Raw genomic sequence first — 14,119 nt, forward strand, 5'->3', positions numbered from 1 at the left:
ACCCTGCCCTGCCCACCCAGATAATGATATATGGCTCTACTCCCTGCACAACTGCCTATTGCACTCTATCACATTACTGTTTTCTGTTCTTCAGAGCATCAACACTATCCAAAATTTTTCTGCATCCTCATTTGTCTGGCATGAGCATTAGCTCTAGCACTGACATCCTCACGAACTTGACAAAATTACTCAACACACTAAGTTTCATCCATGAAAACCCCAGGATGGCAAGTCACTAACTTCCCATAGTAAATGTTCAATAAATTGTAATTCTTTTTAATTAAAAAATAGAATCCTCCATTTTAAATGAGAATTCACTCTATATTATTGACCTGTCATAGAAACATTTTAAAAAATAAAGGATAAGAGAGAAGATGATGCACTGTTTCCTATTCTTCTCACTAAGCACAACTAAAAACCCTGGACATTGGATATAAACAAATATAAGACACCTCTGAAAAGTAGAGAGAAGAAGAACCAGTAGGAACCTCAGCACCTGAGCATCCACTTGGCAGTGAGCTCACTGCTTTGTTTTTTTGTTTGTTTGTTTGTTTTGCCTCAGATATCCTGGATTGAGTGTTGGATAAGATAGAAACCTAGGAACACCAATAGGAACAAAACACAAGAAAGGTCAGCTCTCTAGAGCCAAGGACCAAGAAAGGGGCAGCTCAGAGAGATTGAAAACTTTCAAACCATAGCTACTCTACTCCAACCAAACATCATGGAAAAATCATGATCCCAGCCCCATCAGCAAAGGGCAAGTAGAGAGCCTAGACTCCTAGCCTCAATAGTCAACTGTCGACACTCTCCCCATGAGAACAATACCAGAAAAAAGCAAGTGGAGAGCTGGCAATAACATCTCACCCTAGCAGTAACAGTAGCCATTCGCCCTAACTCTGGTATCAGTACAGACCACATGGAGAGCCTGGGCCACTGTCCATATATAGCAGTAATAAGACTCCTTTCCCTGTCAAGATGGCAGCAGAAAAGGCGAGCGGGAAGCCTGCACCTTGAGCACCTTCCACCAGATATGATGAGGCTCACACTCCCACTCCCACTCTTTGGTGCCAGGGGAGATAGTAAATGAGGAGCCCTCCCCACTCCCGGCGTGGGGGGGATGGGCATCAAAGGAGGCCTATGGAAAGTGTGGACTTCCACCCCAGTACAGCAGTAAACAGGGGCTCTCTGTACCCCTGGAGCGCCAACAGAAGCCCACTGGGGAACCTGAACTTCCACTCCAATATGGTAGGCACAGGTAGGCCCCCTTTCTCTGCCAGTTCCATGTCAGAGGAGGCCTACTAAAACAGATTCAAATAAAATCCAAAGCCTTAAAACACAGCATCCTAAATGTTTAATGGGCACAGGGTGTCGGTTTCGAAAGATGAAAGTGTTCTAGAGATCTGTCCCAAAACAATGTGAATAAACTTACCGCTACTAACTATAAACTTAAAAATGGTGAAGATAGTAAATTTTGTATATCTTTTCTACCATAATTTTTTTCAGCACCAATATTAATCAAAATCAAAAGATTACTTATTCAATACCTTTCAGCGTTCGATTATTATTTTAATATAGAATATACATTATAAAACAATTACAAAAATCATATTAATCAATGCATCTCATTTTACTCCCTTTGTAAAATACCATATTGGAACAAAATCTGTATCTGTTCTGAGGGTGAAAAAAAGACTCAGCCTCTCTTATCACAATTTATACCGTAAAACTATTCAAATGGTGCTTTTTCTAATACAATGTAACAATATTTAATGACTTAGAAAATTTAATAGCAAAAATTAGATACACAGACTTTTGAGGAAAAAATTTGTTTCTCTGAGGCTCAAACTTCTTGGCAGTCTAAATCAGACTAATCAGAGTAAAGGCAAGAAATGATTTACTCTCCATCTTGAGTTTGACAGATCAGGTTTACTAGGTAAATAAATTATTCATAATTACTGAAATGTTAACTTTTATTATAAAAACCAGAATTTAGTGTGTGGACCCTAACACAGAAGAACCAAGGCAAAAACTGTAAGAAAGTGGTTCCATTCTACACTTACTAGTAGCATTACCTTAACCAAGTTCTCAAAACTCCAATTTGACAGGCATCTCCCCTCTAAAATAAGGATAACTTGTCCAGTAAGTTTAAAGAACACCACACACTACATTCCCCTAGTGAAGATACATAATATGCAGGAGCATACAAAACACTGGGAAAAGCTGTACAATTAAAACTATCTCTTTCACTTTGACACATAGCTTTCCAAACATGTATATATAAACATGGTCCACTTTTTCTACCTGGCAACACCTCACCCAATACTAATACTCTAGGAAAGGGCTTCTCAAATTATAGACTTCAAACAAACCACCTAGAGATCTCATTAAAACGTAGATTGAGATTCAGCAGGCTCGAGGTGGGGCTTAAGAAGATGCATTTCCAACCCTCTCCCAGGTGATACCCATTGCTTCTCGTCTGCAGATCACTATCAGGCAACTGGAGAGGAATGTTGAGGAAGGCTACTACAGAGACTTCTTCATAGCTGTGCAAGTTTTGTAATCAGAACTGAATATTTTTAAATTCTACTATATATAAAATAAAGGAATATCCTAGGATTAGAAGGAAACTAAATTAAAAACAAGAGAAAAGGAGTTGTCAAGGTGCTTTGTGTTAGCCAAATATTAGACAAGGAAAGGGGTAAAAATGAGTCCAAGTAAGCAGAGAATATAAAGGGACCCTCCAAACAAAAGACAAAGCATATGGGGGTTGAGATGGGGGCTGAGGAGGAAGAGGCATAAGGAATATCATCATATAGAAAGGACTCATAAATCTTCCAACTTTTCATTAATGAAATGGAACATGCCAGCAAAGCCATTTACTGGATTTCTATTTTAATCACTAAAAGACTCCACAACATCTTCAGATGAATGGCCTGGGGTACAGACATTTGGCAAAGTTCAAAAAGGTCCCCTGATGAAAACTACATTCTGCAGAAATGGCATTACTTGTTTTCTCCTGCAATTGTAGTAGCTCAACAACAATTTTTAAAGTACAGTAATAGGTGAAATCTAAGTCAAACCTTTTCTTGGATTAGCCTCTGAAGATGAATCCCACAAGACAGCATTGCAGTAAACAAGGTCAACATGTACTGCTGAACTTTGCAGATGGCTGTGGCCAGGGAGTTTATTACTGAGTTCAGTCCCACCTTCTCAATAACATTCTGGAAGGCAGTAGGAGAATGACGGGTGATTCGACACAAGGCCTGCATAGACAGAAGAACAAGGTCAGACAACCCAAGGGCATTAACCATGCCTCAGAAAGATAACACATATTACTGTGTAAAGAAATAGAGGGTGCTTACCTGGCTCCTTAATTACTTATTTTGGCATAAGAAAGGTGGAAATTTTCAGCATATTTAAAAATGAAACAATCCAGCCACCAGTAAAAACTAAAGACAACAAAACTTCTGTGATAAGCATAAATATTTTAAAGCATTACCGAAAATGATAAACTAATTTATAAGTCTGTATAGAAAACTTCCCTTTAAGTAATAAAAACCATCAAGTGTCTTCTTTTTTTGGAGACACTAATAAGGACTGAATAAACAACCATAAAAATAAATATCTAACATTTACTGTTTAGCATGTGAAAAATGTTATCTCAGAGTATCTGAAGACGATCACATTTAATTCTCCCAATAACATATAAAAAAGGTATTGGTATTAACCTATTTTATAGACAATAGAGCTAAGTCATAGAATACTTAAGTTACTTGCCAAAAGGCATATACCTACTAAGTGGCAAAGCTAGAATTCAAACCAAGATAATCAGACATCTGAGCTTTTCCTAACTTGCTCACAAACTATCGGAGATAAAACATAATTAATAAAGTAATAGAATGGAACAAATGTTATAACAGAAATGAGTTCACTGAATTATGCTTGGAAAAGAAAGTAAAGCACGTCAACAACACAGGAAGATGACCTTGAGCTGGCTGACGGGAAGGTGGGAAGTGGACAGGCAGAAAAGTAAGTAAAGAAAATTCTAGCCTGGACCTAAATGTGAGACCTAGAACTATAAAAATCCTGGAAGATAACATAGGGAGTAATTTCTCTCGTATCAGACATGGCAACTGTTTTCTAGATATGTCTCCTGAAGCAAGGGGGGAAAAGCAAAAATAAACTATTGGGACCACACCAAAACAAAAAGCTTCTGCACAGAAAAGGAAACAATCAACAGAACAAAATGACCATGTACAGAATGGGAAAAGATATTTGCAAATGATAACTCTGTAAGAATTAGTATCTGAAATATATAAAAATGTTCACAACTCAACACCCCAAAAACTAAATAAACCAATTTAAAAAATGGGCTGAAGACATGAACGGACATTTCTCCAAAGAAGACATCCAGATGGCCAACAGACACATCAAAAGATGCTGAACATCACTCATCATCATGGAAATGAAAATCAAAACCACAATAAGATATCACCTCATTCCTGTAAGAATGGCTAAAGTCAAAAACAGAAGAAACAAGTGTTCATGAAGATGTAGAGAAAAATGGGCCTTCATGCACTGTTGGTAGGAATGCAAACTGGTACAGCCACTGTGGAAAAAAGTACAGAGGTTCCTCAAAAAGTTAAAAAGACAACTATCTTATAATCTAGTAATCATATTACTCAGTGTTTACTTATAATCTAGTAATCGTAACTCAGTGTTTACTCCAAAAATACAAAAACACTAATTCAAAGGAATACGTGCACCCTTATTTATTATTGTTTATTGCAGGATTATTTACCACGCCAAATTATGGAGGCAGCCCAAGTTTCCACTGACTGATGAATGGATAAAGAAGAGGTGGTGTGTGAGCGTGTATATGCGTGTTTATGTGTATATAGTGGAATATCACACACACACTGGAATATCATTCAGTCATAAAAAAAGAACAAAATCGGAGATGGGGCAAGATGGTAGAAGAGGAGGGGTCCTCAACTCACCTGGCCCCAATAACTTACCTAGATAATTTTCAAAACATCCTGAACACCTACATATTCGACCTAAGATTTAAAGAGAGAACAGCTGGAATGCTACAGGGAGAAAAGTTTTCACTTCTAACAAGGTAGGAAGGTGAAAAAAAATATATAAATAATAAAGTAGGGGAAGGGAACCTGGAGTAGCCAGGCTAAAGCGGAGCTGCGAAAGCCTCCAGGCCATGAAAGCCAAGCCCTGGAGAAGCGGGAACTTCATAAATCTGCGCAGGAGTTTTCCCTGACAGAAAAGTACTTAGCAGGGAAATCGGGCTGAACCACAGGAGGAGCAGTGAAGCCTCAAGATTCCTGGAGTCACTATACGAGGAGGGACGCCTGGGGGGAAAGCTCACCATAAAACAAGAGTCCAATATCGATAAAGGGCTGGAGCGCCGCAGCCCTCCACGGCATTTTGGAGAAGCCAGTCAGACGGGCTCCAGACAGAGTTGGCTGTGCTCGGTTCCCTTCAGGAGAGGCAGTCCCCAGGAGCACTGGTCCAGTGGAACAGGGCCCCAGATCCCAAGCGGACAAAGCCGGAGATCTTGCGTTCCCCCTGGACAGGCAGAAGCGCAGAGAGCACAGGACAGCGAAAACTCTCCTGCAACCAGGCGCCTTGCAAGCTGCGCAATCAGTGCACCTCCATCTGCCCTTGGGAACATCTAGGCCAGCGTGGACTGGGAGACTGCATTAGTTACTCACGGGAGCTCGACTCCAGAGCTGGAAATCTGGCCGCCATCATTTTTGTTTTCTTCCTTGTGTCACCTTGTGCCTGGGAGAGGCAGAGCCTCTAGGAAACGAAGGCCTCACAGCATAAACAGCTCACACACAGCCCAACACCTGGCAAGGAGCAGGACATCACCGCCAGGCACAGACACCTGACAATCAGCACAGCAGACCCCTCCCGCAGAAGAACTACTGGAAGAACATGGGAAGAACAAGTTTACTGACAAAGCAGCACTAGAAAGCTCCAAGACTGAGGAAAAATAGTATATAGAACTAGACGGTCCTTTTTTTCATTTTTCTTTCCTTTATCCATTACAACTCATTTTTATAACAGACTAAAACTTTCCAATATCTTCTCTTTTCCCACCTTAATATAAATATCCTACAATATTTTACCAGCTCTTCATTTTTAAGTTTTTCCTTTTTGACTTTCATATTCCTACAGTTACATGTTTTAGATATACTTTTCACTTCTGGATTCCCTTCAACATATTCAATTTAATTTTGGTACATATTCAAGATATGGGTATTTTTTTTTTTTCTGCCTTGTTTTGTATTACAATGCAAGAAATTAGTACTTTCTAAAACATAACAAACATAGACCCAGAATCAAGTGGAACACTGTGCTGGTTCATTCTGTGAGATTATATTCTCTCTTCCTTCCCATTCTGTCTCCCTCTTTTATCTTGTTTATGCTTTGGGGGTCAATGTTGGGGCTGTCTATAAGTGCTGCTGGTTTACATAAACTTGAGATTGAGCATCTTCTAACATACAGAAGCAAATACACTCAGAACCAAGATCACCTTTCTAGGATCCCTCAGATGATATTCTCTCTTCACTACCACTGCCTCACCCCCAAGGCATCCCCACCTTTTCTTTCTTTTTTCTTTATTTCTCTAATATTTTTTTCTTCTTCTTTGTTTTTGAGTTTTTGCTTTTTATTTTTACTACTTTGTTTTAAAATTTGATTTTGACCTTAGAGGTCAATGTTTTATTTTGTTCTGTTCATCTTTTTCTTTTATTTTCTAGTCTCTGACGTTTTCAGAGTCACCTAGGGTGTATTTTACTTAGGTCATGGTTGATATTTTTGACTCAGCCCACTCATACAACCACTCTGCACTGGACAAAAATGACCAGAAGGAAGAATTCACCACACAAGAAAGAACCAGAAACAGTACTCTCTGCCACAGAGTTACAGAATCTGGATTTCAATACAATGTCAGAAATTCAACTCAGAAGTACAATTATAAAGCTATTGGCGGCCCTGGAAAAAAGCACAAAGGACTCTAGAGGTTTCATTACTGCAGTACTGAAGTCTAATCAGGCCAAAATTAAAAATATACTAAATGAGATGCAATCCAAACTGGATGTTCTAACTGCTAGGGTTAATAAGGTAGAAAAGAGAGTGAATGACATAAAAGACAAGTTGATGGAAAGGAAGGAAGCTGAGGGAAAAAAAAGAGAAAAACAATTAACAGCCCATGAGGAAAGGCTTAGGGAAATAAATGATAGCTGGAGAAGGAAGAATATATGTCTAATTGGGATTCCAGAAAAGGCTGAGACAAAAAGAGGACCACAAAGTATGTTTGAACAAATCCTAGCTGAGAATTTCCCAAATCTGGGGAAGGAAACAGGCATTCAGATCCAAGAGAAAGAGAGGACCCCCCGAAAAATCAATAAAAACCATTCAACACCTCAACATTTAATAGTGAAACTTGCAAAATTCAAGGATAAAGAGAAAATTCTTAAAGCAGTGTGAGACAAGAGATTCTTAACTTATATGGGGAGAAATAGCAGATTAACAGCAGACCTCTTCACAGAGACCTAGCAGGCCAGAAAGGGCTGGCATAATATATACAGGGTACTAAATGAAAAGAACATGCAGCCAAGAATACTTTATCCAGCGTGGCTGTCATTCAGAATAGAAAGAGAGATAAAGAGCTTCCAGGATACGTAGAAACTGAAAGAATACGTGACCACGAAACCAGCTCTGTATTAAGGGGGCACCCTTAATAGGAAAGGGTAGGAGAGAAAGAAAGAGGGAGCCCAAAGAAACAATCCACAAAAACAGAAACTGAATAGGTAATATTATGACACTAAATTCATATCTTTCAATAGTTACTCTGAACGTGAAAGGGATAAATGATCCCATCAAAAGATGCCAGGTTATCAGACTGGATAAAAAAGCAAGACCCATCTATCCGCTGTCTACAAGGGACTCATTTTAGACCTAAGGACACCTCCAGCTGAAAATGATGGAGTGGAGAGCCATTTACCATTCAAATGGTCCTTAAAAGAGAGCTGGGATAGCAATCCTCATATCAGATAAATTACAGAGTTCATATCAAAGACTGTAGTAAGAGATGACGAGGGACACTACATCATACATAAAGGGTCTATCCAACAAGAACACCTAAGAATCATAAATATTTATCCCTCTAGGGATCCCTGAGTGGCGCAGCGGTTTAGCGCCTGCCTTTGGCCCAGGGCACGATCCTGGAGACCTGGGATCAAATCCCATGTCGGACTCCCGGTGCATGGAGCCTGCTTCTCCCTCTGCCTATTTCTCTGCCTCTCTCTCTGTGTGACTATCATAAATAAATAAAAATTAAAAATAAAAAAATTTAAAAAAAAAATTATCCCTCTAACGTAGGAACTGCCAAGTAGATCAATCAATTAATAACCAAAGTAAAGAGAAACTTAATAATACACTAATAGAAAACTTCAACATGGCACTTTCAGCAAATGACAGATCTTCTAAGCACAACATCTCCAAAGAAACAAGGGCCTTAAATGATACACTGGACCAAATAGATTTCACAGATATATACACAACTTTCCATCCAAACGTAACTGAATACACATTCTTCTCAAGTGCACATGGAACTTTCTCCAGAAGAGACCACATACTGGGTCACAAATCAGGTCTCAACCAATACCAAAAGATTGGGATTGTCCCTGCATATGTTCAGACCACAATGCTTTGAAACTAGAACTCAATCACAAGAAGAAACCTGGAAGAAACTCAAACACATGGAGGTTAAAGAGCATCCTACTAAAAGATGAATGGGTCAACCAGGAAATTAGAGAAGAATTAAAGAGATTCATGGAAACTAATGAGGATGAAGATACAACCGTTCAAAATCTTTGGGATAAAGCAAAAGCAGTCCTAAGAGGGAAACACTGCAATACAAACCACTCTCAAAAAAACTCAAATACACAAGCTAACCTCACACCTAAAGGAACTGGAGAAAGAACAGCAAGTAAAGCCTACACCAAGCAGAAGAAGAGAGATAAGATTTGAGCAGAACTCAATGAAATAGAGACTAGAAGAACTGTACAACAGATAAAACCAGGAGAGTTCACTCTTTCAAAAAATTAATAAGATAGATAAATCCCTAGCCAGCTTTATTAAAAAGAAAAAGGACTTAATAAAATCACAAATGAAAGAGGAGCAAACACAACCAATACCAAGGAAATACAAACGATTTTAAGAACATATTATGAGCAGCTATCTGCCAACAAATTAGGCAATCTAGAAGAAATGGATGCATTTCTGGAAAGCTACAAATTAACAAAAGTGGAACAGGAAGAAATGAAATACCTAAACAGGCCAATAACCAGTGACGAAATTGAGGCAGTCATCAAAAACTTCCCAAGACACAAAAGTCCAGGGCCAGATGGCTTCCCAGGGGAATTCTATCAAACGTTTAAAGAAGAAATAATACCTATTCTACTAAAACTGTTCTGAAGGATAGAAAGGGATGGAATACTTCCAAACTCGTTTTATGAGGCCAGCATCACCTTAATTCCAAAACCAGACTAAGACCCCACCAAAAGGAGACTTATACACCAATATCCCTGATGAACATGGATGCAGTAATTCTCACCAAGATACTAGTCAATAAAAAATAAATAAATAAATAAAAAAGATACTAGTCAATATCCAACAGAACATGAAGAAGTTTATTCACCATGACCAAGTGAGATTTATCCCCGGGATGCAAGTGTGGTTCAACACTCATAAAACAATCAGCATGATAGATCACATCAACAAAGAGGAAAAAAGAAGAACCATATGATCCTCTCAATAGATGCAGAGAAAGCACTTGATGAAATACAGCATCCATTCCTGATTAAAACTCTTCAAACTGTAGGGATAGAGGAACATTCCTCAATATCTTAAAAGCCATTTATGAAAAGTCCACAGCAAATATTATTCTCAATGGGGAAAAACAGAGCCTTTCCCCTAAGATCAGGAACACAATCAGGATGTCCACTCTCTCCACCGCTATTCAACATAGTACTAGAAAGTCCTAGCCTCAGCAATCAGACAACAAAAAGAAACAAAAAGCATTCAAATTGGCAAAGAAGTCAAACTCTACCTCTTTGCATATGACATGATACTGTATATAGAAAACCCAAAAGACTCCACCCCAAGTTTGCCAGAACTCATACAGCAATTCAGCAATGTGGCAGTATACAAAATCAATGTACAGAAATCAGTGGCATTTCTATGCACTAACAATGACACTGAAGAAAGAGAAGTTAGGGAATCAATCCCATTTACAATTGCTCCCAAAACCATAAGATACCTAGGAATAAACCTAACCAAACAGGTAAAGGACCTATACCCTAAAAACTACAGAAGACTTCTGAAAGAACTTGAGGAAGACACAAAGAGATGGAAAAGCATTCCATGTTCATGGATTGGAATAATAAATATTGTGAAAATATCTATGCTACCCAGAGCAATTTACACATTCAACTCAATCCCTATAAAAATACCATGGACTTTCTAACCAAGGTTGGAATAATCTTGAGATTTGTATTCAATCAGAGAAGAACTTGAATACCCAGAGGAATTTTGAAAAAGAAAACCAATGCTGGGGTCATCACAATGCCAGATTTCAAGCTGTACTACAAAGCTGTGATCATCAAGACAGTATGGTACTGGCACAAAACAGACAGATCAATAGAATAAAATAAAGAATCCAGACAACTTATGGTCAACTAATATTTGACAGAGCAGGAAAGAATATCCACTAGAAAAAGGACAGTTTCCTCAATAAATGGTGCTGGGGAAATTGGACAGCCATGTGCAGAAGAATGAATCTAGTCCATTCTCTTACACCATACACAAAGATAAACTCAAAATGGATGAAAGATCTAGTTGTGAGACAAGAATCCATCAAAATCCTAGAGGAGAACCAGGCAACACCCTTTTTGAACTTGGCCACAGTAACTTCTTGCAAGATACATCTATGAAGGCAAGGGAAACAAAAGGAAAAATGAACTACTGGGACTTAAGATAAAATGCTTCTGCACAGCAAAATAAACAGTCAAAAAAACTAAAATACAACCTACAGAATGGGAGGAGATATTTGCAAATGACATATCAGATAAAGAACTAGTATCCAAATTCTATAAAGAACTTATCAAACTCAACACCCAAGAAACAAACAATCCAATCATGAAATGGGCAAAAGACATGAACAAAAATTTCTCCAAAGACGACTTACACATGGCCAACAAGCACATGAGAAAATGCTCTGCACCACTTGCCATCAGGGAAATACAAATCAAAACCACAATGAGATACCACCTCACACCAGTGAGAATGGAGAAAATTAACAAGACAGGAAACAATAAATGTTGGAGAGAAACCCTCTTGCACTGTTGGTGGGAGTGCAAACTGGTACAGCCACTCCGGAAAACAGTGTGGAGGTTCTTCAAGAAGTTAAAAATAGAGCTACCCTATGACCCAGCATTTGCACTACTGGGTATTTACCCCAAAGATACAGATGTAATGAAACGCCAGGACACCTGCACCCCAATGTTTACAGCAGCAATGTCCACAATAGCCAAACTGCAGAAGGAGCCACAATGTCCTTCAACAGATGAATGGATAAAGGATGTGGTGTGTATATATGTATATATATACACACACACACAACGGAATATTACTCAGCCATCAGAAACGACAAGTACCCACCACTTGCCTCAACGTGGATGGAACTGGAGGGTATTATGCTGAATGAAATAAGTCTATCAGTGAAGGACAATCATTATATGGTATGGTTTCACTCATACGGGGAATATAAGAAATATTAAAGGGATTCTAAGGGAATGGAGGGTAACTGAGTGGGAAAAATTAGAGAGGGAGACAAACCATGAGAGACTCCCAACTCTGGGAAACAAAGGGTTGCAGAAGGGGAGGTGGGTGGGAGGTTGGGGTAATTGGGTGATGGGCACTGAGGAGGGCACTTGATGGATGAGCACTGGGTGTTATACTATATGTTGGCAAATTGAACTTCCAAAACAAAAAAGGAAAAAAAAACAGCCAAGATATGGGGGGTGGGGGGACGAAATCTTGCCATTTCCAACAACCTGGATCAAGTCTAAGAATATTATACTAAGTGAAATAAACCAGTCAAAGAAAAACAGTACACAATTTCACTCATATGTGAAATTTAAGTAACAAAATGAATTTTTAAAATAAAGATGAAAAAAATAGACTCAACAATAGAGAACTGATGGTTACCAGAGGGGCAGTAGGTGGGGGGGAATGAGGTGAAACAGGTGAAGGGGAGGAAGAATACACTTATAATGAGCACTGAGTAATGTATAGAATTGCTGAATCACTCTATTGTATACCTGAAACTAATAAAACATTGTATGTTAATTGAATGTATACTGGAATTTTTAAAAATTGAATTTAAAAAATCCAGCCAGAAAGCAGAGAACAAGTGTTCACACAAAGACATGAAGATGAAGAGCATGTTTTAAGAAGGGGAAGTTGATGCAATGAAAACACATTTCAGGTGTAGGAGGAAAAACAGAGAGTAGGAAATATGCTGGAGCCACAGTTGGTCTACCAAACCAGGACTTTTGAATTTTATGCCATAAGCAATGGAAAAACCTCAAAAGATTTAAAGCAAAAAAAAAAAGGGGGGGGGGGGTAGGCGGGTATGGGAGATGGTCAAATTCTGTGCATATATAAGAGACTACAAAGAAAGAAAGAGTTTTACAAAAACATTCATTATAGTTAATGTCCTATAACCTCATTCTTTCTGATTTATATTTTTAACAGATCTATAACCTTGATCAATAGTTAAACAATCAAACATAAGATGAATTGTAAGGGGCACCTCGGTGGCTCAGTTAAGCATCAGACTATTGATTTTGCATCAGGCCATGATATTGGGGTCATGAGATCGAGCCTGCTGCAGGGCTCCTGGTTCAGTACAATTCTGCTTAAAACTGTCTCTCCCTCTCCTTCTGCCCCTCCTCCCACCTCTCAGCATAAGCATGTACTCTAAAAAAAAAAAAGAAAAGAAAAGAAAAGAAAAAAGAATTGTAAGGAAAGAGGAAAGATAAAGATTTCAAAAAATATTTTCATCTTCTTAAAAATCTCAGGAAAAAAATTAAATATTTTTTTCTATCTCCAAAGATGAACTTCCTTTAAAAGTTATTCCTATCGATAAAATAAGGAAAACAAATGTTGATTGGTATAAACTCAATCTTCTACCAAAATGAACATTTAAAGTACATATATTTACTCAATGCTAAAACTTTAGTTCCAATCCTTATGAAAATGCTGATGTGACCTTATTATAACCCGAAAGGAAAAGATAATGCAACTAGTAACAATGAAAATCTAGAATGACCCTCTCAAATTGCTGTCTCCTGGGGTGGGACCAAAAGGTGAGGGGTAGAGAAAAGACAAGGAAGTCTTCACCCTTTTACATATGTCCTGTTCAAAGTTTTCAAAAAATGCACTTTTATAATAATTTTTAAATTACATTCTGATGCCATGACTATATTACACATTTTTAATTAGGTGGAAATAAATATTTAAAGAAAATTTACATTATTTTTTTTAAGATTTATTTGAGAGAGCAAGCAAGGGGAGGGAGAGGGAATATCAAGCAGACTCTGCTGAGTGTGGAGCCTAACATGGGGCCCAAACCTATAACCCTGAGATCATGATCTGAGCCAAAATCAAGAGTCAGACGCTTCACCAAATGAGCCCATCCAGGCATCCCAGGAAAATTTACATTATTAATAGTGTATATATTTGCTACCATATCCGAAATTACTGAACAAACACACTGAAAACTAAGCATTTGCAAAGCACTACATATACACCCTTCTGCCAAAACAAAGAGTCCCTTTCCTCATGGAACTGATTATCATATGGGATGTATAATCTTGTCTCAATAGTCACTGACAAATGAAAATAGGATCTCAAAGATATATCTGTACCCCCATGCTCACTGCAGCATTATTCACAATAGCCAAGATATGAAAATAACTTAAGAGTCAATCAATGGATGAATTGATAAAGAAGATGTGGTATATAT

The 14,119-nt window shown here is 38.3% G+C and overlaps 1 protein-coding gene across 4 annotated transcripts in view; it reads right to left on the reverse strand.

Moving 5' to 3' along the window:
• ULK4 (unc-51 like kinase 4) overlaps positions 1–14,119 on the reverse strand; it is a 603,320-nt gene that overhangs the window by 440,978 nt on the left and 148,223 nt on the right. For 3 of the 4 annotated variants that reach the window (XM_038570533.1, XM_038570534.1, XM_038570532.1), the window contains one exon: positions 3,081–3,263. The exons of the other annotated variant lie outside the window; for it this stretch is intronic. In XM_038570533.1, the coding sequence (XP_038426461.1) occupies positions 3,081–3,263 (183 nt within the window). The remainder of the gene's footprint in view (positions 1–3,080; positions 3,264–14,119) is intronic. 4 annotated transcript variants of the gene reach the window in all.

Source organism: Canis lupus, chromosome 23 (genome assembly GCF_011100685.1).
Source record: "Canis lupus familiaris isolate Mischka breed German Shepherd chromosome 23, alternate assembly UU_Cfam_GSD_1.0, whole genome shotgun sequence".
In the NCBI taxonomy this organism is placed as follows: domain Eukaryota; kingdom Metazoa; phylum Chordata; class Mammalia; order Carnivora; family Canidae; genus Canis; species Canis lupus.